The sequence below is a fragment of the Colletes gigas genome, unplaced genomic scaffold, assembly GCF_013123115.1.
Source record: "Colletes gigas isolate AHSC1104 unplaced genomic scaffold, ASM1312311v1 Colletes_gigas_Sc00044, whole genome shotgun sequence".
Lineage (NCBI taxonomy): Eukaryota > Metazoa > Arthropoda > Insecta > Hymenoptera > Colletidae > Colletes > Colletes gigas.
Genome location: NW_025106673.1, coordinates 545,767 through 572,246, shown reverse-complemented (window position 1 = coordinate 572,246; position 26,480 = coordinate 545,767). Strand labels below are relative to the sequence as shown.

At 37.6% G+C, this 26,480-nt stretch overlaps 1 protein-coding gene across 1 annotated transcript in view; it reads left to right on the top strand.

The window, feature by feature from the left end:
• The first annotated feature begins 628 nt into the window (after positions 1 to 628).
• Positions 629 to 26,480, top strand: part of LOC122403105 (ephrin type-B receptor 1-B) — a 174,044-nt gene continuing 148,192 nt past the window's right edge. The window contains exon 1 of the mRNA XM_043406437.1: positions 629 to 743. Within this exon, the coding sequence (XP_043262372.1) occupies positions 629 to 743 (115 nt within the window). The remainder of the gene's footprint in view (positions 744 to 26,480) is intronic.

Below are 26,480 nucleotides of genomic sequence, written 5' to 3'. Positions count from 1 at the left end.
CCTTTATAGGCGAAACGACGGGGTGAAAATCGAACGCGTTTCTGGCAGCCTACGCATAGTCGTCGGCCGACTACTTCCGGTTACATCGACGCCTGCGACGAAACGAAACGGGAAGGGCCTATAATCCGATCGATCCAGCCAGGCCTAATAGATTTAATGGCGCAGAGATCGTTCTCGTCGGGATAAGAAAGAGAGTTGACGCGTTAGAGGGACGAACTCCTCCCGGGGGCAGGAGAGACAATACCGGAGGATAGAGCGTGCGAGGGCTGGTCGGCGAGCTTTATTCGAGAAGCCCAGGCTACTATTCGGAGGGGTAAGAAGCGCCGGTGGGCTGCACGGCGCATCCGAAAGGGTTGCACGACCTGGAGCAGGAGCAAGAGGAGGAGGAGGTGGCAGGAGACGCGGGAGGTGGAGGAGGAGGTGGTGGTAGCGTTGAAGCTGGAGGAGTCGGGAAGCGACGAGGGTGGTTGCACGTCGTCGTCGCGTGACGTACGGGAAGAGCAGACGAAGCGTGGAGGAGGCATGAGGAGGAGAGAGTGACGACGCTGCCGGTGCTGCAGCCTCGCACAGATCGTGAGAGGACCGGCGGCCCCACGGTGGGGCTGCGATAAGAATGGCCCCCTTCAATATGGCGGGCGTAGCAGGCCTTCTAGCCACCTGCGCCGCCGCTGCTGCTTCCGCTGCCCACCTTCTGCCGTTGCTGCTGTTGCTGATCTGCCCGCGAGGGACCCACGCGGAACAAGGTAACCCTTTCCCCTCTATCGCTCCTCTTCTTTACTCTATAGCACGATTCAAAAACCTACCATCGTCGATCGCGCTATCTACTAAAGTTCGCAGAAAATTTACCGACCGCTCAAGGCCACTTATTGCACTTTGAATCATGCGACGCGTATTTTTATTCTAGGACAAGTAGTAGCTCAGTACCTCTAGTACCGGCATCGATAATGATATCGATAACTATCGACGAGTTGAATTTCATTTAACCCTCGCTCTACGATCCCCGTGTCTGCTCGGATAGGGGAATTCCCCCTAGCGGCGTGCACTTGGGGTTTTCTTTAACGCCCAATTTTACGGGTTTCAAATTACATACTCATTTATGTTGAATTTGATCGATGTTACGGTATGCATATACGTGTGTTAAACGGCGATCTTTGGGTTTTTTTAGACCCATTTACATTCTGCAATACTTGTACAGGATGGTCCGCATTTTGTCTCAACTCCTAAATATAATAATTCGTATCCTACTTTAAGCATTTCTTACTTTTTTGAATATTAATTGCATTTTGTAGTTTCTTGAGAATTAAAATTTCCCATAAAGGCATAAACATCCGCAATCTACTTGTAATAATGTAGAGTGGGCTTATTGTATCATACCCACTTATTAGAAGACGCAATGATTCTAATTTTGTGCTAAATATTTTTGAGTTTTATGAAAAGAAAATTTTATTAGACCCTTGCTCTTAAAATACCAATGAAATATAAACAGTCATAGAATGCATAATGAATACCAGAAACATTAGCGTTTTAGAAAATAGGGGAAAAGGATGAATGAAAAATAAGTGTTATCTGGGCCCAAAAAGACCCACCAACTGTCATGCGAATATTAATGTAATCATCAATATGATTTAATAATAATATGTGCAATGTCCGTAAATTCAGCGTTAAATAAGTGTTAAACGATAAGAGATACATAATATTTGTTTTCGATGCGTTAATTAGACGAGTAATCAAAGTAGAAGAGCAGTCACCAACATTGTTACAACCGTTAACTTAAATTAATATTATTCTTTGGCATATGATTTTCAAGAAACGATGTGTATTAATTACGACGAAAATAAGTATTATAACCTGGAACAGTTTCAAAATAATTTACAATGATCAGAAATATAATTCTCTGAGCATTTGGAAATGTCAGCACAAACATCGAAAGCCCATCCTTGACAATTTGAGCACCGATTCCAATTTTCGCTGTTTATTATGTTAGCCTTATATCTTTTTAACTCTTCTCTAATCAACTGTTTATTTCCCAAGTTTTTATTTTAAGAAATCTTTTTGTCTTTTTATCAGTGACAATCAACAGTTAGCTAAATTATTTATACAATGAACTAATTGATCTTCGTATTGTGAAAGTTTTTGTATTATATATTTACCTGGTTTATGTTTTAATTTAATTTCTGTTTTGTTTAAACTCGTATGCAGATACGACAGTTTCGCAAATATTTCAATCTACACGTAAAAAGTCTTAATATGAAAAATGTTTTTCTTTCGTTGCAATATATACATATACCGTTAGCAATATAGAGAAGTACAAAGGCGGGTCGAATCGTGATAAATGTTTACACGAAGCAAGACATCAACGAATAAGCTACTTGACTATTTCCCCCAAGATTAATGAAATGTTCTACAAGAATGTTCTACATCGATGGACTCCCACTTTTATACAATGCCGGGGTTGCCACACTGAGCAAAGGGACATATGGCGACAAAAAACAGAGCGGTGGAAGTAGTTCATCAGTGGCCTTGACTGGAAGGTTCTGTTCAACTGTAGATTCTGAAACGAGCTTGTCACGAACCTTGACTAAAATAACTGGAAAAATTTATTCCATCGTTCGAATACGACTGAAAAGTTGTCAACATTCACAATTTCATAACACCGTTGAAATTCATTCAAAATTATTACGAGAGAATCTAAATTAAAATTTAAACCTCCTACTCCTATTGACTCCCTTGGTCGATGCCAAGTAAATGTGTTACAAAATTGTTTACAATGAAAGGCTACTGGTATGGGTGTTATTGTCAAACAATAATTACAAACTTTCATCAACAAGTGTTTTATCATGAATTTTTTCAACTTTCGCGTATAATTTTGCAAGGTTTTATCATTTTTCTTTAAAAACGTCAAAACTGCATTGGAACGTGCTTTTACTACGATAATTTGTTCAGATAATAAATTTTGTTCTGTTTCGTAATGCTCCATAAATGCTGCACCTTTTTCTTAATAATGATTTGTACAATCTTATAAATAATGAACATTTAATAACCGGACCTGCGAGATTTTACTCTATTCTGTTGTTTACATTGTTTTGTAAATTTTTTCATTTCATTAAAAATACATAACAAAAATAATGTTATGTATCTGTTATATGTGTATAATCATTTTTTTATATTTGCATTATAATACTACTTTTTTCTTACTTTTATTGATATTTCTCACCTTACTTGCAAAACTATTGTACAAAATATAGATCCATTTTGCACTTAGTATCATTTTCATTGGAAAAAAGTTAGCAATGCGATTAAAATAATTTCATAATTATAAAATAAAAAATATATAAGTTTTATTTTTGTTCTTTCGGTGATTCATTCGTAGTTGCGTTATTACTGATCACGAATTATTGATAATCGCCTCGTCGAAGTAGTTCCAAGGATTGGTAGGGATGATTCAGTGGCAAACATTAGCGAGGAACCGCTGTATTTGATACGCATTTGTTAGGATTGTAGAAATATCAATAAATAAATAATGTAAAGACACAAGCCATATACGAAAGACCATAGAAATAAAATTTAAAAAAAATGACTGTAATTGTATTGAAAAACATTCTTTCTCGGTGAAGTTTGGCTTATTTCGAAGCAAAATGATCAAACTTTGTATAAAAATTGCAGAATTGTCCTGAAGTTTCTAGTTTGAATACATTCGACAAGTAAGAGATTCAAGCTTTAGTTTAGTTTCTGTCGCAATAATTTTTGATAAAGAAGTTATGGAACCTTAAAATTTGTCAACGATTCAGTAATATTTGTAGTGATGCAATAAATTAGTCCAGTAATGGCTCGATGCAGTTGATGAAACGCGGATGCGTTGGTTAAAACATGCTATAGACATTGCAATTTGCGTCTTGTAGCATCTGACAAACATCCTAACGTTTCCTCAGTTTGAATGAAATCAACAAGTAAGAGATTCAAACTTCGATTCAGTTTCTGTCGCTATAATTTTCGATAAAAGAATTACGAAACCTTGAAATTTCAGTAATATTTCTACGCAAAAAATTATCTAATTTTCAAATTAGCTAGTCAACTGAGCAGAGTGGCCCGACACTGTTCCTGATCCACGGATACGTTGACTGAAATATCCTCTAGACGTTGCGCTTGGCTCTATCCCTTGCATCATGAACCAAGATGATAGTAGTGAACGCGACACCTCGGGACACGATATACCTGTGCGATTGCTACTTCCTTCTGTATACTTAGCCAGATGCATCGATTAAGTCGTACGCCTGCGACTGGACATGCCCTTGTCCGTATCTAGGGACGATTTCGCTGGAAAGTCTCGGTCGATAAGAGGCGGCAGCGTTGCTGGTCGTTCCGCGGGCGACGTAATTGCTAGCTTCTCCGAGAACTAGTTCCTACGCTTCCGAGATACGTTCTCTATTTTTCCAATAGGGCCGAGACGAACTGGATCGATAGATCTCTCGATACGACTCGCCTGAGTTGATCCTCGGCTCGTAAATAACTTAATTAACGTTATGGCCGACCACCAGCGGGATTACCGTTTATCGGAAGACACCGGAGCGTTCGATTCCTCGGGGTTACGGCGCGTCGCGGTCCTAAACGTTGCTCGAACAGCTGCGCGTCGGATTGGAATCGCGAACGCGTTTTAGAAACGCGATTATCCCCGCTGCCTGATAACGCAACGATCCCCAGATATTGCTGTGTATCATTGAGATTAGCCCGGGTTTCCGTGTGTTTACAGACTCGTGCGAATCGATGCGCATTGATATGCATGCTCGGTACCATCGAAGATGCAGGGAATCAAGCTCCTCCGAGGGAACTCGGTCGATGTTAGCCCAAGACTATATAGAACCCTCGAACGTACGCGACTTAATCGGTATTCTCGTAGCCTAGTGCAGCGATATTTGCCGAGAACTCGATCTGTACTCTGTCGAATATTTACTCGTCCCGAGAAAACTCGCCGCGGAGGATTTCTCTCCGCGGTGGCTTGGGCCTCGGTTATTCAGAGGGACGCGAAAGAGTATGTATGTATATAACTCAACGACGCGACGTATTCTGACATTTCTTTTCTTTTCTTTTCCTTTCTTTTTTTTTTTTCTTTTTGCCGTTGACGATTCAGCTTCCTCGTCCACGTTGTCTCCGTGATCGCTTTTTAACGATCCGTCCGCGTGGACGATAGATGTGTCACGGTCTATAACCGCCAGGAGAGATTTATTCGAGCGACGAGAACACGAGGCTTTAGGAAGCCGGATTTCTCGGAGATGCTCGGTTACCCGGAACGTTTTCCATATTTATGACGAAAAAAAGCTGCCGCCCCAGGGTTCCCCGTAGATCCGTCTCTCTTTCTCTCTCTCCGCGCCAGGTTCACCCCTCGGTCGAACGGGGGAATAACGATAATTTCGTAATGTGGGCCAATCTTCCGAATTGCGGGATCGTTCGAGGTGTGCCGGTAGTTAGTGCCGCGGCATTAAAAGGGGATCATTTCGATGCGCGTTCTTTTCTCCACGGAAAGGAAAGAAGCGACCAACGGCGGGGGATACACGGACGCCTCCCCGAAATTGACTGGCAAACTCACCAGGGCCTGTTTACTCTACGTGATCCGATTTCTAGATGAAGGGTCTTCTTCCTCGTGGCTTTCTCGATGCGCGTCGCAATCTTCGCGTTATACGAGGGTCGTTTCTCGTCAAAACCATTCTGGTAGTACAATGGTATATGCTTTGACAAATGCCAGTGAAAATTTCAACAATTTTGAACGCTCGGTTGTCGTTTGGCAGTCGTTTGTGTCAGTCGATGTCAGCATTTTTGTAAAGATGGAGTCGAGTATCGTTCCGTGATAAAATACTTGTATTTGCGCAAATTAAAATCGAGATCGACGCTGTTTACAGGAGCTCTGCCCCATCAAATGTCACCGTGAAAAGATGGGCAGCTGAATTTAAACGTGGTCATACTAGCGTGGCTGATGAGTGTTTGGGGTAGCCAAAAACTGCGACCACCACCGATAACATCGAAAATGTTTGCAAAATGGTACTGGACGACCATCGAATCAAGGTTAGAGAAATAGCAGAGGCTATAGGCATATCAAAAGAACGCGTTTGTCATATATTGGCTGATGAGTTGGACATGTCTAAGCTATCTTTGCTCATTTTTCACCAAAAGCGCAATCGAATGAACATTTGCAAGGCTCTGTTGGAGCGGTTTCAGCGAAACGAATCAGGTTTTTTTGCCGATTCATAACTATAGATGAAACTAGGATCCACCAGTTCACTCCTGAAACGAAATAACAGTCAAAACAGTGGACTGCAAAGGTTGAATGTGATCTGAAAAAGGCGAAGACGGTTCCATCGGTCGGGAAGGTGATTGTTGGCTCGCACAAAGTTCGTGAAGCCTGATTTATTGAGAAAATAGATAATATAACATCCTATTTACAAACACAATACTTTATTAACAAATACAGGGTGTTCGGCCAACCCTGAGAAAAATTTTAATGGGAGACTCTAGAAGCCAAAATAAGACGAAAATCAAGAATATCAATCTCTTGACTGAGACTTCATTAAAAAGTTATTATCAAAATTTAATTAAAAAATTTCAAATCATTCCGAAAAAATTATTTTTGATTGCGGAGGTCAGTTGCAATCATTTTTTATGAATAGACCTACCCCCAAAAACTTAACCACTTTCTAAAAAAAAATTCAGTACGGGCGGAACTTTAAATGTTAATAACTTCTTAACGAAGCCTCGATCAACAAATTAGTATTCTTGATTTTCGTCTTATTTTGGCCTCTAGAATCTCCCATTAAAATTTTTCCCAGGGGTGGCCGAACATCCTGTATATAAAGATAAACGTGTTAACAGGAAATGTAACAATGATATATAAACGGTTCCTAAAGGTTCTTGAAATCTAATCCGTTAAACTTGCATTCTCTTGTACCATATACTATTTGCACTCTGTTCTATTCTGTACTCTTGTTGTAGTCGTACTCTATTCTTGTATACTCTCAGTTCGTCCGGTTCTGTCCTTCTTAAATACGAAATTAAATTGTGGGAGGTGTTTTAATTCGCAAATCCGAGTTTGCTAGGATTACAGAAATAAGAGAGGTTTGTCCTCCTTGGTTTACAAATCCCACCCACTGCTGGTGCGTACGGGGGTAGTGGTCCGCGATGCCAAGAGGCAGGTAGCTGGGCCCAAATTACCCCTTGAAAACAAATGACTTTATGGCTATGGCTCCTTTAAATATTATTAAAGGAGTCATAGCCATAAAGCCATAGCCATTTTATATTAAAATATTGCTTGGAGGACAGAGATTTCCATTGAACGAGGAGGTCATCTCATACGTAAACACCTATTTTGCAGGGCAAGACACCAACTACTATTTGGAAGGGTTAAAAGGATTACAGTATCGCTGGGAAAAGTGTATTGACTTAAAAGAAGACTATGTTGCAAAATAAAGCTACGAGGGTTGTTCAAGAAGTCGATAGAAAAAGATAGAAAAAGAAATTATTTTAGGTAAATCTGTTTTTACTTTTCAACACAATCTCCTTTTAGCTTTATACACTTTTCCAAGCGTTTCTCCAACTTTTTTAAGACATCTAAAAAGTACAATTTCGAAAGTCCTCAAAATAGGCATCTGTTTGGGCGGTGACCTCCTCGTTCGACGTAAACCGTTGTCCGGCGAGTCATTTTTTTAAGTTTGGAAATAAAAAGAGTCACTGGGGACCAAATCCAGTGAATACGGTGGATGTTATAATAATTCGAACTTTAGTGCACCCATGTATTGTTTTGATGGAAGAGGAAGTTTCTTGCTTCGATCGACAATAAAAATGAAACCATGTGGTGGATATAACAGACTTTGACAGCTGTCTAATGAGCCGTGATGCTTACTAAAAATAAACCATTTTCGATGCTACGAGTGCCAGGTCTTAGATTTTCTAAGGACTTATTGAACGACCCTCGTACGTTGTATGAGAATTCTCATCGCGGGCACCGATTGTCATTTTGACAAACTGAACGATTTCATGAAATTTTTTCCCGAAAACTTCCGCCACCCTGAGCAGAGCTTCGAAATTTTTCGGTAGATCTTCTCTCCTCTGGTCGATTCTTCGGGTGGCGAGTAATCTCGTGGCAAGTTCCTCTACCGTGGTCCCGTCGGGAGTTCCCTCTGTACGTAACGCGTTTAATGGAACTTCCCAAGGATACACGCTCCCGGTGGACCGTGTCTGCGCAATGGAGACGGCTAACTTCGTTTCCTTCGACCTGCACGAAACCCGAGCTTCTCGTTACCCTTGCCTATTGGATATCTCGGCTCATGCCTTGCTCTCCTCGACTTCTCCCGTTATATCTCTGAATTTCATTCTTCGACCGGATCCCTGAGAGGTCGACTACTCGTATTACCGTATCCGCCGGTGGACTCGTAAACACCGATCCTCTTCGACGATAAACTCTCCGCGGCTGAGCGAATTCGTCGAGCCAACAGTTTTCTAACCGCCTCGTCCTCTTCGTGGGGCGCCGCGCGGCTCTTCCGGACGCGGAGTTTGAAAATTTAAAGCCAACCATTGGTCGAGGGAGGGGTGGGGATAGGAAAGAAGAGTTCTCTATCGAGGTGGATCGGTTCGATGCGCAAAATCAATTTCTGTCGGCGGTCTGGACGGCCGGGGAATGTCTCTTTGGTTCCTTCCATCGGATCGGGCAAGCTCCTCAGAGGGTTCAACCGAACGCAATAACACGCTGGCCGAAACTCGATTACTTTCTACAGCGGCGAGCAAGCTACTGGCGAGCAGACCGCCATGGTTCGTTCGCTACGTGGACTCGCTTAGGGCTCGATTACCCTGCGCCGCCTCCACCCTCGAATCTCTCCTTTCGACGAATTCCCTTTAACCGTGGACCGTAACGAGACTCGATGAGACTGGCAGATCGTCTAATACGATTTCGACCGGAGGCTGATTCTCTCCCGGTTCCTCTGTACCCGGGGTCAAAATAAGAACCACTAATCCGGGGAACGCCGGCGATGAATCTGAAGTCGGCCAAACGAACGCACCGGTCTCTTATCGGTCGTAAATTTCACGTAACGCGAGTTATTTGAAAAAATATTGATAAGATTGGAAACAGTCGAGCGACTTTTGTCGTTGCGATATCACAGCGATTCTATGTTTTTCCTTGTCTTGCAATTGAAAACAACCAAGCAGACATAAAAACGTCGACATTGTCTGTATTCCTTGTTTTAATTACAAAACAAGGAAACACATAGAGTAGCTCGTCTGTTTCCAGCCTTATATTGCACGCTCTGTGATTAACCCTTACGAAAGGTGTATGCATGGTGTTCAGCCTAACGGTCGCCACGATATTTGAGGCATTTACACTAATCTGACAATAAAATGTTTCGAGCAAAAATTATTCGATACTTTGATGGAAATAAAGTGCAATAACAAAAAATTTCACTAGTACTGAAATAAAAAACAGCACTATGCATTTTTGACTTCATGTTGAATTCAGCGACCTACCATACAATGGCCTTAAGCTCAGAAATTCATAGTAATTAAATAAATAAGTTTCCTACTCATTAATGAGACGTAAACGGTCTCACAAGTCTATCAATATGTACGACAGACGTATTATATTACGAATTATTATTGAAGGAATATTGCAAGTTACATAAATTAAAAATAGCTTAGAAAACTACTTATGATATGCGAATATCGCGCCATCCGTATTGATGGTTATCTTGGATAAAGTCAAAGGGTTAAGAGAGTATTTTAGTCTGGAGTTTCATTTTTTTTATTGTTTTAGGAATCTTTGTACAACAAAGTATAAGTTCCTTAATTTCGTCATTTTGCATGAATATTTATTCATGTTTTACGAATGTGCATAATTTTGTTCAAATGAAATTAATCAAGACTGAAGTATGTATCATTGAGCAGGGTTCTTTAAAAAAAAAAGTATTTGATTGGTTAACTCGATTCCGATCATTCTTCTGCTTATCTGAAATGAAAACATTAGACGGATTCTTGGTTAGTATGATCGTGATTATGTGATCCAAAATTATAAAAAAAAGGATTTTCCTTATTGTTTTTTTTAACTTGCTAAATATGAAAAAAGTTAAGAAAATCGGTATTTGAAATTTAAAGTGCCCACTATTTTCTTTTCATTTTGGTTCACGCCATAATCACGATCATACAAATCAAGAATCGTCTTGATTTTTTCATTTCAGATGAGCAGAATGATCGGAATTGTGTCAGCCAGACTAAAATTCATGCATGTTATCCAAATTTATCTTCTTTAACATCTTAACACGTTCGTGGTCATGAATGCTATAGCATTCGAATTTATAAGCCACGTTATCATGCATTCAATTTTATATAGTATTTATTTTTTGAAATTATTATGCGTTTTACTGTAATGGTTAATTGGGTTCATTGAGTATTTTTATTTTATTTTAAATTGCAACACTTGACGTAAATCGCCTGTCCATTTTTGCAGCTTGTTAAAATTATTACTGTTCGCGAACGTGTTAACTTGAGAATTATTTTTTTTCAGTTTCATATCGTAGTAGTAAAAGTGTTGATACATTATATCTTTTCCATTGAATTTCAAGATCCGAAATTCTGGACATGTGTACGCTAAAATAAAAATAAAATTGTCTCTCTCCTCAGAATTAATTAAAACAATCATCCTTTATCATTGATCTTTTTACTTTGATTTCCGCAACATTATTACGCTCTATTAACATTTTCCTAAAATTACTACAGTTTTGTATTTTTGACAACGATTTTTGCTCAACTTTTCATCCAGGCCATCTGATGTTTTGACTAAAGATTGATATATTATTGCATAATATTTCATTATCATCAATCTATAGGTAATTACCTTGTATAGAGTAGTTATAACATCGTGTACCATCCGTGGTACATATGGCGCTGCAATCAATTTTAATTTTTCGGTTAGTAAAAAGAACCTGCCGTGATTAGAGTAATATAATAGTAGTGACGTTTTACAGCGATTGTTCGAACAAACCTTTTGTATGTATTCCTTACTTTAACAAAATGAATCATTATATGGAATTATTAATAATTGTATATATAACAATTAAACAAACTAATGTGCTTTGTTTTATACTGCATTTTTTATGTATAATGCCTCGTTCTTTTGGTAGAAACATATTCTAAAGCCTTGTAAAAACTTGTTATAAAATATACATTTTTAGCGCATTAAATAAATACGTCGGTGATACACGCGGCTTGAATGGAAAGTTTAACGTGTACCATCGGTGGTACACGTGACACGGAATGTTTTAATGTTTGCTAGCTCGGGTCTACGACGCGACCGTTATCGAAGGAAGCACTATTCTGGGAATTGCTAACTGTTATTTGTCTTAGGCTCGATCGCATTGCATGCAAAAGTGAAAAATACTGAGAACTATTGAAATAGAGAGAAATGTTTAACGTTTGTTTATTCTACACAGTCTAAAATCGTTCAGAAATCAAAGTACATACGTAGCTTTTTTACAAATTACATGATTTTTGTATGCTAGCCCAAATTAAAAATAGTGAAGGCTGCTTCGTTAATAACGTTACGTCTTTTAAAGCATTTTTTTGTATCGCATTTTTAATTGCTTCACAACTTATTAGTAAGATCAACATCTGGTCCTTATGTATTTCTTCTTATATTTAATTTTCGTTCTTCACGTTTTCAAAGAAGTATGATTAATCTCACGTATGAACATTTAATGATAAGGCCTGGAACGTTCATCTCGTCGAAGCAGTTCTAGGAACTGCTCCGCGAATAATATCGAGGGAAAAAGAAGCTAACGTTAGCGAGCAACTACTGTATACTCTTCTAGTTGAACAAACGTTATCTTAACTGAAAGATTTCAAGGTGTTCCAGTAATCGCGCTCCTAAAATTCGTAGCGTACATACCGATGATTGGGCGTGGTCAAATCAAACAAAAAGCAAACCGAACTAAGGTGCTTTTGTACTAAAAGTACTTTTCAACTCTTTTTACACGTTCTGCAATTATTGCCTCTTGGAACAAGTTCTTGCGGCCTAGGTGAACGAAACATTCTCTGTTGCTACGTAGTCTTTAACTCGTGTCCATATTAGTTGGATAAAAATGTCAATACACGAAGTTTGAAGTAGAATTACATGAAGAATACGCGGCCTTTCAATGCCAAAAGGTTCTCCGCCGCTGTCTCGGAGCATAGTAACGCTCAAGGTTCATTGCACGCTCGTGGAAACAGAGTTCGATCGCGAACCGCTCGATTCCATCGCTACTTTCATTGAATGCTGCCAAACTCTGAGCATCCTGACCGTCGTGGCGGCGGCCAAGATACGGTGCAAGGAGCGAAAGAAGAGTTCCTACAACGTTAAGTCTCCCAAATCGATTGTCCGGTTGGTGGATAGTTTGTGCGCGTAAATTTTCACGGGTGACCAGGAAGGAGGCGATCGTCCGACGAAAAGCGAGGAATCGAAGCAAATGTGTCGCTGTGAGGGGTCTGGCGATCGCAAAGGCCGCGAGAGCAGGAGCTGGAGCAGGAGCAACGGCAGTCGAACGTCTCGGGAGCAGGTCGAGTCCAGGGAGGCAGTCCTCTCTCGAGCAAACTCGATTGCCTCCACGAAAAGGCAGAAAGACTCGTTCGTGCTCCGGTGGGTCGGAGCCTCGGTGCCTTCCTCTTTCGGCTCCCCCGTTCGTCCGTCGGTCCCCTCGGCTCGGCCACCTCTCGGTTCTTCTCTTCGTTCGTCCCTGCTGGCTATATTCTCGTTTCTCTCTTATTCTCACTCGTCGGGGCCGCGGTGAGTAAGAGACGCGGCAACGCCGCAGGAATGCCCAGCCAGCCCACCGCGTGCATACCTGTACAGCCTACTACTCTGGGTCCAGGCCCCGGTCGTACGAAGCCTGGCAGCATCCTATCGAGCTGACAAGGACGGATTGAAACTTGCCCCCTGCCGGCCGTGCGACGAGGAGCTAGCCAACCGGGCACCACGCGAACGACGGAAAGAGAAAGCAACGAGGCAGAGGACGAGCAGAGGCCCTCTTGGTGCGTGCTGCCTCTGCCTCTGCCGCCGCCACCGCCACCGCCACCGCCACCGCCACCGCCTTCGACGCGCGTTCGCGTTTGCGTGCGCTCCGCTGTCTCTTCTCACGGCAGAACGACCGTACGTGTGCTCGTTTGTGAGTCCGTGTCCTTTTGTACGCGACTATGGGCGCGCGATCCCCGCCCTTGCCTCGACGAGAGCAGGCCTTACGGTTACCCTGCCCCTGCAAGCCGACTATCTGTGTGCGTGCGTTCACCAGCGCGCGCGCCAGCCACGAAGGAAAAGATCACACGGACGAATGTAGGCTACTCTCATTGACCGAGCCCCGAGAGAAGTATGGCTCGCCTCCGGAGCGAACGAGACGAACCTAGCCGGTGGGAACGGGACGCGGAATCCTGCCGATCGAGGAGACGATCCAACGCGCGGAAACCGCCGCGACGCAATCTTCGATTAACTCCGACTCTGGCTGGAATTTTCGAAGCGGTACCGCGCCAGGTATCCAGGTACAGTTACCTTAATCCCGCGGTGACCGATTGTATTTTATTCGCGACAGTATCTCTCTCTCTCTCGATCGATCGATCGATGCCTCTGGCTTTTTCCATTTGAGCTCCGGAGTTTGGAACTCAGACGAGACGATTTAAATTTTTCGATATGCCCCGCCGTATGGCGCAATATTCGTTCTCGAGTCACAAAGGTGCGGTATAACTGACCGGATTAAAAATCAATATTTTCCGCTGGAAAAACCGTCCATCCGGTCTCGCACATAACCGCGTCCTTCGCTTTTAATGCCAATCTTATTCGGTTTTTCGGGCAATAGCCATCAGTTTCCGCCGCAGACGCCGCAATCGCGCTACCCGACAAAAGGGAGGGACAAATGGGTTCCTTTGGCTTGGTCGGAAAAAGAACACGGACGTTCGCGCTGTCATCGTTGAACCGAGGACGGGAAATCCCTGCACTCGGTATTGACTACACGATTTACCCTTTATTGCTCGGACGAGTTAAGTGCAGATATACGATGATACAGTGGCCCACAGGGAACGAATTTCTTCGTTTCAATTTTATTGCTCTTTTCATCCTCGCCCAGCCCACTCGGTCTGCGCAACAAACTGTTTATTTCGAAGTTGCCAATCTCTGGTTCTCGATAAATAATGATGTAGGCTTTTCAATATTATAGCTAGACTGCGGATCTTTATGCAAATTCATGTTTTTATTAATAGAATTAATGTAGAGGGTTTGTAGACCCTTTGTAGAGAGTTGTCACAACCCCTAAATATAATAATTTATATCTCACTTTAGGTATTTTTTATATTTCTGCATATTAAGTGCATCAAATAGTTTTTCGAGAATTAAAATTACCCATAAAAAGATAAACATCCGCAGTCTAATTATAGCAGCAACCAAACCGATAAGTGCAATGTGATAGCTCGCGAACGTTATCGAGGGAGGTACCTGCTAATTACTAACTGTTATCTGTGTTAGACTTGATCAGGTATTTCTTCAAGAATATTGACACATAGCATCGAATATTTTTATTTATCGCAGTAATTAAACATGTTAATTTTCTAGAATTTTTCCTTTTGTATATGAAGTATTGTTTCTTTTAATTCACTTCTCATTTATTGCAATTCGATCAGGTATTTCTCCGAGAATATTGACACATACCATCGAATATTTTTATTTATTGTAGTAATTAAACACGTTAAATTTCTGACGTTGCTAAATTTATGAATGGGAAATAGAATATTTATAGATGGAACATCTATTACGTTAGACGATGTATACGTACAACATAGGTGGTAAATTAGTTAAGAAACAGGAACATAAAAAACAAATTTTGTTCAGGAATCCAAAAATGCAAAGTAAAAATCGGATTTCGAATAAAGCATCCTCGAAGAATAGATTCGAATCGAGTCAGATGACAAAATTACAGTAATCCCTTGTTAATGTTCGCTGGTTTGAAACGTTATCGAGGGAGGTACTTGCTTATTGTTAACTGTTATCTGTGTTAGACTTGATCGCGTTGCAAACAAAAGTAAGAAACGTTGAGAGTGAGTGAAATATAGAGAACTGTTCAACGTTTGTTTATTCTACAAATTCCAAAATTATTAGGAAATCAGAGTATACAGGAGGTTCGGTCACCCTGGGAAAAATTTTAATGGGAGATTTTACAGGTCAAAATAGGACTAAAATCAAGAATACCAATTTGTTGATAGAGGCTTCGTTAAAATGTTATTATCGTTTAAAGTTCCGCCCGTACTGAATTTTTTTCTCGAAAATGCGCAGGATTTCGAGAGTATGTCTGTTCACCAAAAATAATTGTAATTGGCCCCCGCAACCGAAAACAATTTTTTCAGAACGATTTGAAATTTTTTTTTCGTCGAAAAATTTAGGCACCTCCTTGAATTTGTTCTCGATAATGGGTAGGATTTCGAAAGTATGTCTAATAAGTAGGATTTTAGGGGTATGTGTATTCATCAAAAATGATTGTAACTGACCTCTGCGACCAAAAATAATTTTTTCAGAATGATTTGAAATTTTTTAGTGTAATTTTTTAATAACTTTTTTACGAAACTTAAGTCAAGAAATTGATATTCTTGATTTGCGTCTTATTTTGGCTTCTAGAATCTCCCATTAAAATTTTTTCCCAGGATACAGCCTCGTCAATGCAATTTCAGAAATTGGAGGGATAAAGTAACGAACTTTAACGAGAGAGTAGTGTATCATCAAACTTTCACATCTTCTGCTCGATATGAGATTCTTTTACAATCAGATTTTTCTCGATTTTAGCAATCGATCTATTTTCCTTCTATGTTTATGTGTATTTCTTTATCGTAGTAATAAAAATCGAAGGAAAAAGTAGCGAATATTACCGAGTAACTACTACTGTAACTAGAAATTTCCGATTGTTCTGTATACGTCAAAAGGAGTAGGAAACGTTATATAAAGTTTAAGAATAAACGTTTTGTTTTAGAGTTAGAAACAACGTTACTATATCACTCGATTTTTACGCGTGTGGAACTTTAAAACAAAAAGTTTACTCGACCAAAGTAACTTCGTAGGAAGAACTCGAGCGATGAATTAAAAACGCAGTTATAGAAACTCGGCAAAATACCAAGGAACTTCGTAGAGTAATAAATTCAATTGTTTATCGATGTCAAGCTCGCATCCATGCGGAAGGACATTATTTTGAAACGAGATTTTTGAAATAGTATGCCGTGGAATATAGTTTGCAATTTGTTTCGAACGATAACAAACGTGTAACTATGCGGGCCAGGTAAACGTAATCTTGTCTTGTTTCCGCATAAACATGGATTTTAAAAATTGTTTTAAATTTTATTGACAATACTTGTTGCATCTGTAGTAGTATTTACTTATATTTCCCTAAAAAAGTTCTTTGGCCTTCTTAAATGTATTTCTATACCTTTTAATAATATATTGTATAGTTGAGTGTGACTAAGCAATATTAGTCATTAAAAAAATTAATGATTTATTAAAAATTAATAGTTTGTTGTTCTTTTATACTGGTTTTCCTGTAACAAATATGATTACATACTTTGACAAGAGATCACGTACATTATCGATTGTTTATTTCTAGTACTCGAATGTTACGTTTTGTCATTTATTTTTAATATTTCTGTTCGTATTTATTCCATGTGATAAATATGGAGGAAAGTTAATTTACTCTATTCAAATGTATTCCATTTTGAATATTAAGAATTATACTCTACATGTAACTATGTTGCATAAAACGCTACTAAAATACCAATAAAATGAAATTGAATAAATTTTATCCTTGCGTACGAACACTTTTGTGGGTCATCGTATGTAGTAAAATCCAAAAGTTCTCTCGATGTACAAATGATTTGACTTTTACATTCAATTATCGACGCATTGTTGGATAATCGTCACTCTGTTTGATGACGAAATTCTAGGTATTTCTCCTTGTATTATATTATGAGAAGATGAACCATTTTATGGAGCACAAACAATATTCTTAATCTTTTTTTATAAACGTAATATTTTATATTTAAATTCTCAAAAAATAGATCATCGGTGTCCTAGTTTTGTTATTAGATATTCCAGTCAGAAATAGAAACAGAATTGTTTGTAATTTAGGATTAATTGGGATGTTTTATCCCGCTCATCACATTTACTAGATTTCACGTTTCATTTATTTCGTGGATTGCAAAATTTTCTCAATGAAGGATGTTCAAAAATTCCAAAAAATAAATATACGCCGTATCTGTATTTATTAGTAGTTTTATCTAATAAATATTTGAGTCACCTGAAAGATGATAGACATATTATTGGCTAGGTAAATTCTAAATCAAATTGACAGTATTTGATATTCTTATTGAATGAATCAATAATAACTAGTGTCTGTTATACATGTCTTTTTCAAACATTTTCATTTCTAATCATTTTGCTTACAAAATATAATTGTCTAGTTATCCACGCCTATCTATACCAGTAATTGGCACCTATTTTCTTAATTAGCAACGCATCTAACCAATAATTGGTACGACGATAGTTAATGGCGTTATAAATCAACTTATCTTGAACCTTTTAAATGAAATACAAGCCGTACAAAACATATATGATATAGAAAAGGGACGCAAAAGTATCAACGTGTGCAGTGTGTCTTAATTATCGACATACTGTCGATAAATGAGACGTTCAATTACTGTTAATGTCTCTACTATCGACATTGTATAATTTTGATTACAATATATTTCGCACCCTTAATCTTATAAAATCCATAGAATAGGTTATAGCTAAAACAATAATTAGAAAATGTTTATTATAATAATTCTGAAAACGAAATTTATACAGTTTACTATCAAAGGATCACTATGTTAGTTTCACGTTTAACTTAGTGCTTAATCGACATTCGCAATTTTTTAACGTTATCACATCTAAAATATTAAGAAATTTAATGTACATATTTCACTAAAATTGTAAAACACAGCGCTCTTATCGAACTGCTAATAATTATAATTACAAAATACATTGAACGTGTTGAAATTAATTGCACTTACGCTATCGTGTTGCAATGAAATTTCTATAAAAAGATGACATTATCTAAAATCGAACAACGTTTCGGTAATGTTTATGGCCATTCCTTAACTTCGTATCCCACAGTGAAACAATGCACAATAGTGTTTTATGCGAGAAAAGAATTGTTCGATGATCACAGAAGCGTGTAGACAAGATAGACGTTAAATGATCGAGAAGATTGCCGTGAGAATTGATCCGTCTAAAACGAATATGGGTAACCTGTTTTGGGCTGGAGGCCGTAGAAGATTTTGTCCACTTTATTCTGGGTCAAATCATTAAAAAAGTAGTCCAAACTCGTAACGTAAAATAAATAATAAACTTTCAACAATTTTATATAATAGCTAAATAAACGTACATTACATTATGCTATTCTTTTATGAATAGGTTAGATTTTATTTTTAATTTTAATTTTGAGCAACAAATGTCATACATCGTTGAATGCATTCTAATCTATCATCATATGCGAGAGAAAAAATATACACTTACGTATTTATAAAAAAATATGGATGATCTTGAAAACACTGAATTAAAAAGTTACTTTATTTATCACCTGTTTAGAGTTCGAACTACATAAGCTAACTTTTGAAACAATTGTCGTAACAAAAAATTGATTTTTCTTAATAAACGATTCATTAGAGTCGTGATTAGTGCCCTCAAAGAATCTTCATGAATATACTTTTTAAAAAATCATATTTTTTTTATAGACAATTTATTGTGATACTAGATTCGTAATCAGTAGATTGTGGATGTTTATGCATTTATGGCAAATTTTAATTCTCAAAAAATTACAGAATGTACTTACTATACAAAAATATAAGAAATACTTATAGTAAGATACTCTACAAAGCTCCCATTTCATTAACCCTTCGCATTCGATGTATTTGAGAAGGCTACCAATCAGCTCAGAAATTTTTTTCATAAGCGATCAAAATGAAAACATTTTTATGGAAACATATTACAATTTAACTTGTCAGTTTAGTAGAAAAAATTAGAAAAATACACAAATTTAATTTACATCTCACCCCCTCTGGAACAGTGAAAATCGATATAATATGTGTATACAGGTTGTTCGGCCACCCTTGGGAAAAATTTTAATGGGAGATTCTAGAGGCCAAAATAAGACGAAAATCAAGAATAGCATTTCGTTGATTGAGGCTTCGTTAAAAAGTTATTAAAGTTTAAAGTTCCGCCTGTAAAACGGCAATCTATGAACAGCTGCGTACGCGCGATAGTGGATTTCACTCACAAATCGTAAGGCTGTCGATACGTCTGTGAGTAGAGTCTCTCATGCTGAGTAAGAATCACTATCACGCGCACGTAGCTGTTCGCAGGTTGCCGTTCTACAGGCGGAAATTTAAACGTTAATAATTTCTTAAAGAAGCCTCAATCAACAAATTGGTACTCTTGATTTTCGTCTTATTTTGGCCTCTAGAATCTACCATTAAAATTTTTCCCACGAGCGGCCGAATATCCTGTATAAGTTTGGATTTTTCAAAATATTTAAAGAATAAATAAAACTAACTTCTAAATTGGAGGGAATACGTAGGACACACAGGAATACTAAAGGCTAAAATAATGCTGTACTACATAAAATATGAGAATTCAGTATATTTTTTATTACCAACCTTTATGAATATACGAAATATAGTTCCAATATTCCCTTCGAAAACACAATCTTCTATTACAATTGTATTTCTTATTTTTCTTTGATGATTTCTTTTATAAACAAATGACCTCGGAAACAAAACCAATTAGCTAGGACAAAAGAGGAAAAATCTTTTATTTTCTATTTATTTATTTTATTTTATATATATACACACACACATTTAAGCAGAAACTAAAAGAAAACATTGTGAAAAGGGTCACTAGAATGAAATATTAATGTAAATATGGCGACATATGAGCGGAAAGGGTTAATTCTATTAATAAAAATATGAATTTGCATAAAGATCCGCGGTCTAGCGATCAGTTATTCGAATACCACCAACCAAAGTATTTTTTTTTTCAATTTGTAACGTTATTGTAGTGTATTTATCATTTGACAATTTTTCTACAACGACCTGGCGAACGTGTGCGGCAATCGTTGAGTTTCGCGACGACATCCGGTCCCCTTGGAGCGGTTTCCGTGCCGCTGTACGGTTCCTGCTGTCGGAATCGCGTAAATGGGAATTCGGAACAAAAATGATAGCTTTTAAACTAGTCAATTTTCGACCTAAGACCTCTAACACTCTTTGAAAAAGAATACAAAGATTGCAATATTGCAATTTCTTGTTAAGTGATTGCTGTGTAACTTTTGTTCGAAAAGTTTTTTGTTTGGTTTAGAGGAAGTGCCTGAAATATCGTAGCGATCATTTCGAGTACATATATGAGTGTTCGGGAAGAAAATCATAACTTTGCATCTGTGTAATGTTTTTCCTCTATTTCTTTTTAATTAAAATATAAAATAGATACAGAAACAATTTCTTCATTTTTTATTAGATTAATTCCGATTCTGATTCGGAGCAGGTATCAGTACTCGTAAGAATGATTTTGAAAAAATCATCGAGGTATTTTTGTTTAAACTCAATTCAAAGTTGATAAACATTTAACATAAAAAATTGGGACCAATTGTTAATATTTGTAAAAAGATTGTTTAGCAGTTTACTATAATACTGTACATAACTTGCAAAAATCAAATTAAAAACACAAATTTTCGGTAAATGGTACATGTTTAAGAAAATGCACTGATGAGAATTACCTACAATAAATTTCTAGCATCATTTTCAATGACAAATTGGTAAATTCAATCAACGTTATGGATGGTGTTAAAATCTACGTTCCGTTATTAACATTTTGGGATATAAGAATTTATAAAACATAGAGTTTAGTTTTTTGACTTTTGTCCATTGCTGGACACTGTGCGACATCCGGTCTCCTTGGAGCGGTTTCCGCGGCGCTGAACGGTTCCCGCGCTCGGAATTCCTTTGGTCGATTTCGGAATCGACGGGCTCGATCGCGCGAGGTCCGAGTTCGATTTCAGGCATCTGGGTGTTCGGTAAGAGGGCATGCAACGACGAGAAAAAGACGCTCGACGCTGGGCGTGTGCGTAACCCGGCGCAAAAGGAGCATTGCGCGAGACGAAACGCGATATGCACGCACCGGGAACACGAGTGAGCATAAATTTTAATCGCCGAGAAAAATCTCGAGCAAGAGGAACGGAGAACGGACCGCGGCTGAATAAGGAAAGGAGGAGACGGGTATAGAGATATATAGAGAGGTTAAGTATGCCGACGAGTAAAACGCCTCTCGAATAGCGGGGCTCCAAGTACGAGCCAGCGACGAGCATCGAGGAGAGCCCTTATTACGTGTTTCTCGCTTTCTCGAGCTCTCCCGACCGCCAGAATTCGCGGCAACTTTTCTCGACCCCGGATCGGATAGGGGATCACGGTCGATTTTCACGCGAAAGATCCACACGCCCGCCTCTGGCTCCGCGATGTTTCCTTTACGGGTGTTTTATTCGCTCCACGGGACAACGACGGCCGCGCCAGTGTCGTTTTTAATATCATTTACAAACGGTATTCTCCAGGTAGTCGAATTCGCGCCGGAATTTCATTTACATAGAAGCCCAAGGAGGTGAATATTTCACGGAACGGACATCTCGATTCGGAACGGAAATAATACAAGCGCGGAGAGAAATGTTCCCCGAACGCGGAGCATACGGATCTACAGGGTGGTCTGTTATTCGTGCAACCCAAAAACCCCTGACCTCTGACCCCTTGTCCTACGATAACTAAGGTCTGGAAAATATGTTTCGAATTGGAGGAATTAACGAAATTGTTCTTAAAATAAATTACATTTCGAATATACATATTCTTATGTTTTTTATAGTCAGATTTACTGGGTTTAGGTTCTGTACTTACAGTTATAGAATATAACATGAATCTATGTATATCTTATTTAAAAGAAAAACCACATTTAAATCTAACCACGATGACTTTCAATAAAAATGTTGGGTTGGCCAAAATGTATGCGCAGATTTTATTAATACAGGCAACCCTCTTATAACACGGTAGATAGGTTCCTATAAAATGCTGTGTTGTTTGAAACCGTGTTATATGAGACCCAGAGCCGCCAGTATAAAGAGGGGAGTTACGTATTAAAAACAAATATTTTTTTTTAATTCTACATAAGCAACTTAATGTTTATGCAAAATATAAATGTATGTATAACACAAAACAAAAAATATTATTTTAATTTAACGCAACTTTAATTTAATAAATTATAATTTGTTTATATATTTTCATGTAAAGCCACTATAGTTCATTATTCCTTCGCGTCATTATTCTAAGGTAATTTAGTTTTTAAATATGTTAAGCAAAAATCATGTTATCCAGTGCTATAAAAGTACAGTGTTATACAAAGGTTTTCGTAATTTATGAATCGTGTTAAAGGAGGGCTACCTGTACTTGTCTTCAGACGTTCTGAAATGCAACTTCAGGTCAGATCTTAACAGCACGTGGTTAATCAATAGTATTTAATCATACATAGTAACAGAAAAATTTGAAGATTAGATTTGTTTTAGAATTTTGGCATAATTTTACAAATGAAATAAAAAAGAAAACAACAAGGTGCAAACCTATAAAAATTTATGTAAAATGGAGAGAATGTAATCAAAGAACGCACGTATCAAAAGTGGTCTTTTTATATAAAATACAAATTGTTTATCCTCTGTTTACCTTCCTGCAAAATTTCTTCAATTCCTAAGAGTCTATTAAATAGCTCTTGATTAGTTTTTTGGGGGATACAGAGTAATTTTCACGAAGGAGAAATTATGAAGTTGTTCGAAAGATGAAAATAGGTTTTAAGTTAAAATAGAAAATTTATTATTGAATAATGATATTTCATATTATACACGAATTACATGAGAACCGTACAAACTTCTTGGCCAATCTAATATGTACAATTAACGTCTGTACTTAATACAACAGTTACATACTTAATACAACAGTTTTTCATACGATTTATCTACTTTTTCATTCCGTCCATGAAACAACATCTTTCACTTATGATCCAAATGCAATCTGAAATTCAAAATTCAATGAAAAATGTTGACTTTGTAATTCTTCTTTTAATCTTTACCTTTAACACTAGAAGTACTGACAGTTATGGTATATTTATTTATACCTAAAAAATTAAAATGATTGATACTTGAAGAATTGTATAATGCAATGGAAGTAACTGTTTATTCATTCTCTTATAGAAAACTACGGTAAAGGGTATAGCCGAATAAGGGGGACAAATGTGCCCCCAAACCGAATGGAACGAGCCACGGGTCATTCGATAGCAAAAAAAAAATAACCCCTGTGTGCAAATTTTTAACTTGAAATCTCGACCGTGGGGGTAGTAATGGGGTGAAAACGAAAATCATGTTTTTGAATTATTTCTCTTGACCTATTGAGTAAAAAAATGTAAAAAAATTCAGAGACATTTCGGGTACCGGGGCACATACTTTGGGAGATTTTCAGATTTTTTGATTGAAGAACCAGGTAGTGAAAAATAAAAAACAGCAAAAAATGCCGATTACGTATTGAAGGAGGTCCGGAACTACTTTTATACTTTTACAGTAAACAGGTATTACTATTACTATTACTCTCAATTTTTTTCAGATTTTTCATTTTGGTGCGCCGCAGTGAAAAAAAATAAAAACCGAGTTTTTCCTCGTTTTCTGCGTATTAGAGTAACTTACACGTTGAATTTTTATGCATCCTTCAATATATAAGTGTTTTGTAGACTGTTTAATGTTTCTACACTAAGCAGAATTACATAACAATTGAAACAAATAAAATAAAGCCAACCATTGGGTGTATATATCCTAAAAAATCAACGATATTTTCAACGGCGTCGATGGCGCAGCGTTAGAGTGTCCGACTGCTGAACCGCTGGAAGTTTTTTTACCGTAGGTTCGAGTCTCTCTTCTGGACTTAGTATTTTTTTTTCTTCATTATTTTTTTTTTCAAATTCTAACTATATAACAATGCTTTATATTTATTTATAAATGTTCTGATAGCATTTTACAAATATTTTAACCTGAAATATGTATAAATGTAGTCTTGAAGTGTTTGTTGCGTTTTTATTTTTTTTGTCAACCACGATTATTGTTTAACATCTCTTACACTGAAATTAATGTGAAATGTTAGTTTTCAAATCTCTTACCTTTGACTATTGTGAATGGATCGGAGCAGAAGATTGTATACTGGCTTACTATTACTTCTTCTCGCCCTTCGATCAAGCAGATCTTTCCTTCTCGTTCTCTTTCTTTCATAAATATGAATGTTTGCTGCGGCTTTAGTATCTAACGTAGACATGTAAGGGTTATTATCCTTTCCTTACTGCTGGTTTTAAAGATAATGGAAACACTTGTAGGACCAACCTCTACGGACCATGCCAAGTAATTATGTATAAATCCCATCGCATACAGTAGCTTGAACTGAGTAATTAAAAAATACATTGTGAAACCCGAACGCGACAATCACCCATTGACCTGAACGGTCTGGGCCCACACCCAACGAACCTTTATTTCCTTCGTAACGCAGGTAGGACAATTAATCATTTTTCCCCGTGGTTTCCATCGAGCAATGATACTTCATTCAAAAATAAGCATGAAACGTTCAAACTGGTACTTAAAAATGGGTTTATTAGAAAAAAGTATCATTGGCAGAGAGTGGGTTAATAGATTTGGCGTGGAATGGCCCTTACATGTCTACGTTAGATACTAAAGCCGCAGCAAACATTCATATTTATGAAAGAAAGAGAACGAGAAGGAAAGATCTGCTTGATCGAAGGGCGAGAAGAAGTAATAGTAAGCCAGTATACAATCTTCTGCTCCGATCCATTCACAATAGTCAAAGGTAAGAGATTTGAAAACTAACATTTCACATTAATTTCAGTGTAAGAGATGTTAAACAATAATCGTGGTTGACAAAAAAAATAAAAACGCAACAAACACTTCAAGACTACATTTATACATATTTCAGGTTAAAATATTTGTAAAATGCTATCAGAACATTTATAAATAAATATAAAGCATTGTTATATAGTTAGAATTTGAAAAAAAAAATAATGAAGAAAAAAAAATACTAAGTCCAGAAGAGAGACTCGAACCTACGGTAAAAAAACTTCCAGCGGTTCAGCAGTCGGACACTCTAACGCTGCGCCATCGACGCCGTTGAAAATATCGTTGATTTTTTAGGATATATACACCCAATGGTTGGCTTTATTTTATTTGTTTCAATTGTTATGTAATTCTGCTTAGTGTAGAAACATTAAACAGTCTACAAAACACTTATATATTGAAGGATGCATAAAAATTCAACGTGTAAGTTACTCTAATACGCAGAAAACGAGGAAAAACTCGGTTTTTATTTTTTTTCACTGCGGCGCACCAAAATGAAAAATCTGAAAAAAATTGAGAGTAATAGTAATAGTAATACCTGTTTACTGTAAAAGTATAAAAGTAGTTCCGGGCCTCCTTCAATACGTAATCGGCATTTTTCGGCATTTTTTGTTGTTTTTTATTTTTCACTACCTGGTTCTTCAATCAAAAAATCTGAAAATCTCGCAAAGTATGTGCCCCGGTACCCGAAATGTCTCTGAATTTTTTTACATTTTTTTACTCAATAGGTCAAGAGAAATAATTCAAAAACATGATTTTCGTTTTCACCCCATTACTACCACCACGGTCGAGATTTCAAGTTAAAAATTTGCACACAGGGGTTATTTTTTTTTTGCTATCGAATGACCCGTGGCTCGTTCCATTCGGTTTGGGGGCACATTTGACCCCCTTATTCGGCTATACCCTTTAAAAAAATCTAGTAATACAATAATACTATTTAGTATCATATGGTCACATGATAAAGAATAAATACACTAGAAGAACGATACAAATTTTTTCAAAAATACTTTATACTGTGTATACTATTCTAGTATTAAGTGAAAATCACTGTATCGTTGATTATACAATAATATTCGACAAATTTTCAATAATAATATCGTTTACAACGAAGCTTTTTCTCCATTATTTATGTTTCCTGAGACAGGAAATGACGAAGAAAAAAAATTGTTTGGCTCTAGTACCGATAATATAAACCATCATTTTTTAAATTCAAATAGACTAGAGTGAAGGTAATGTATAATACATTCCTTTATTTTGAATGTTAACCTCTGGAGTAGCTCTGAAGTAACTTTGGAGTAACCGAAAGCCTGATGATGCCCAACTGGAATTGTACAGAGGGTGTAACTTTCGAACGTTAAAAATTCCATCACTGATCGCTACTTGGTACGCAACTGAGAAGTCAAACTCGTGATAAATGATGCTGTTATGCAACGATGCTATACAGGAAACTGAAAGTTTGCA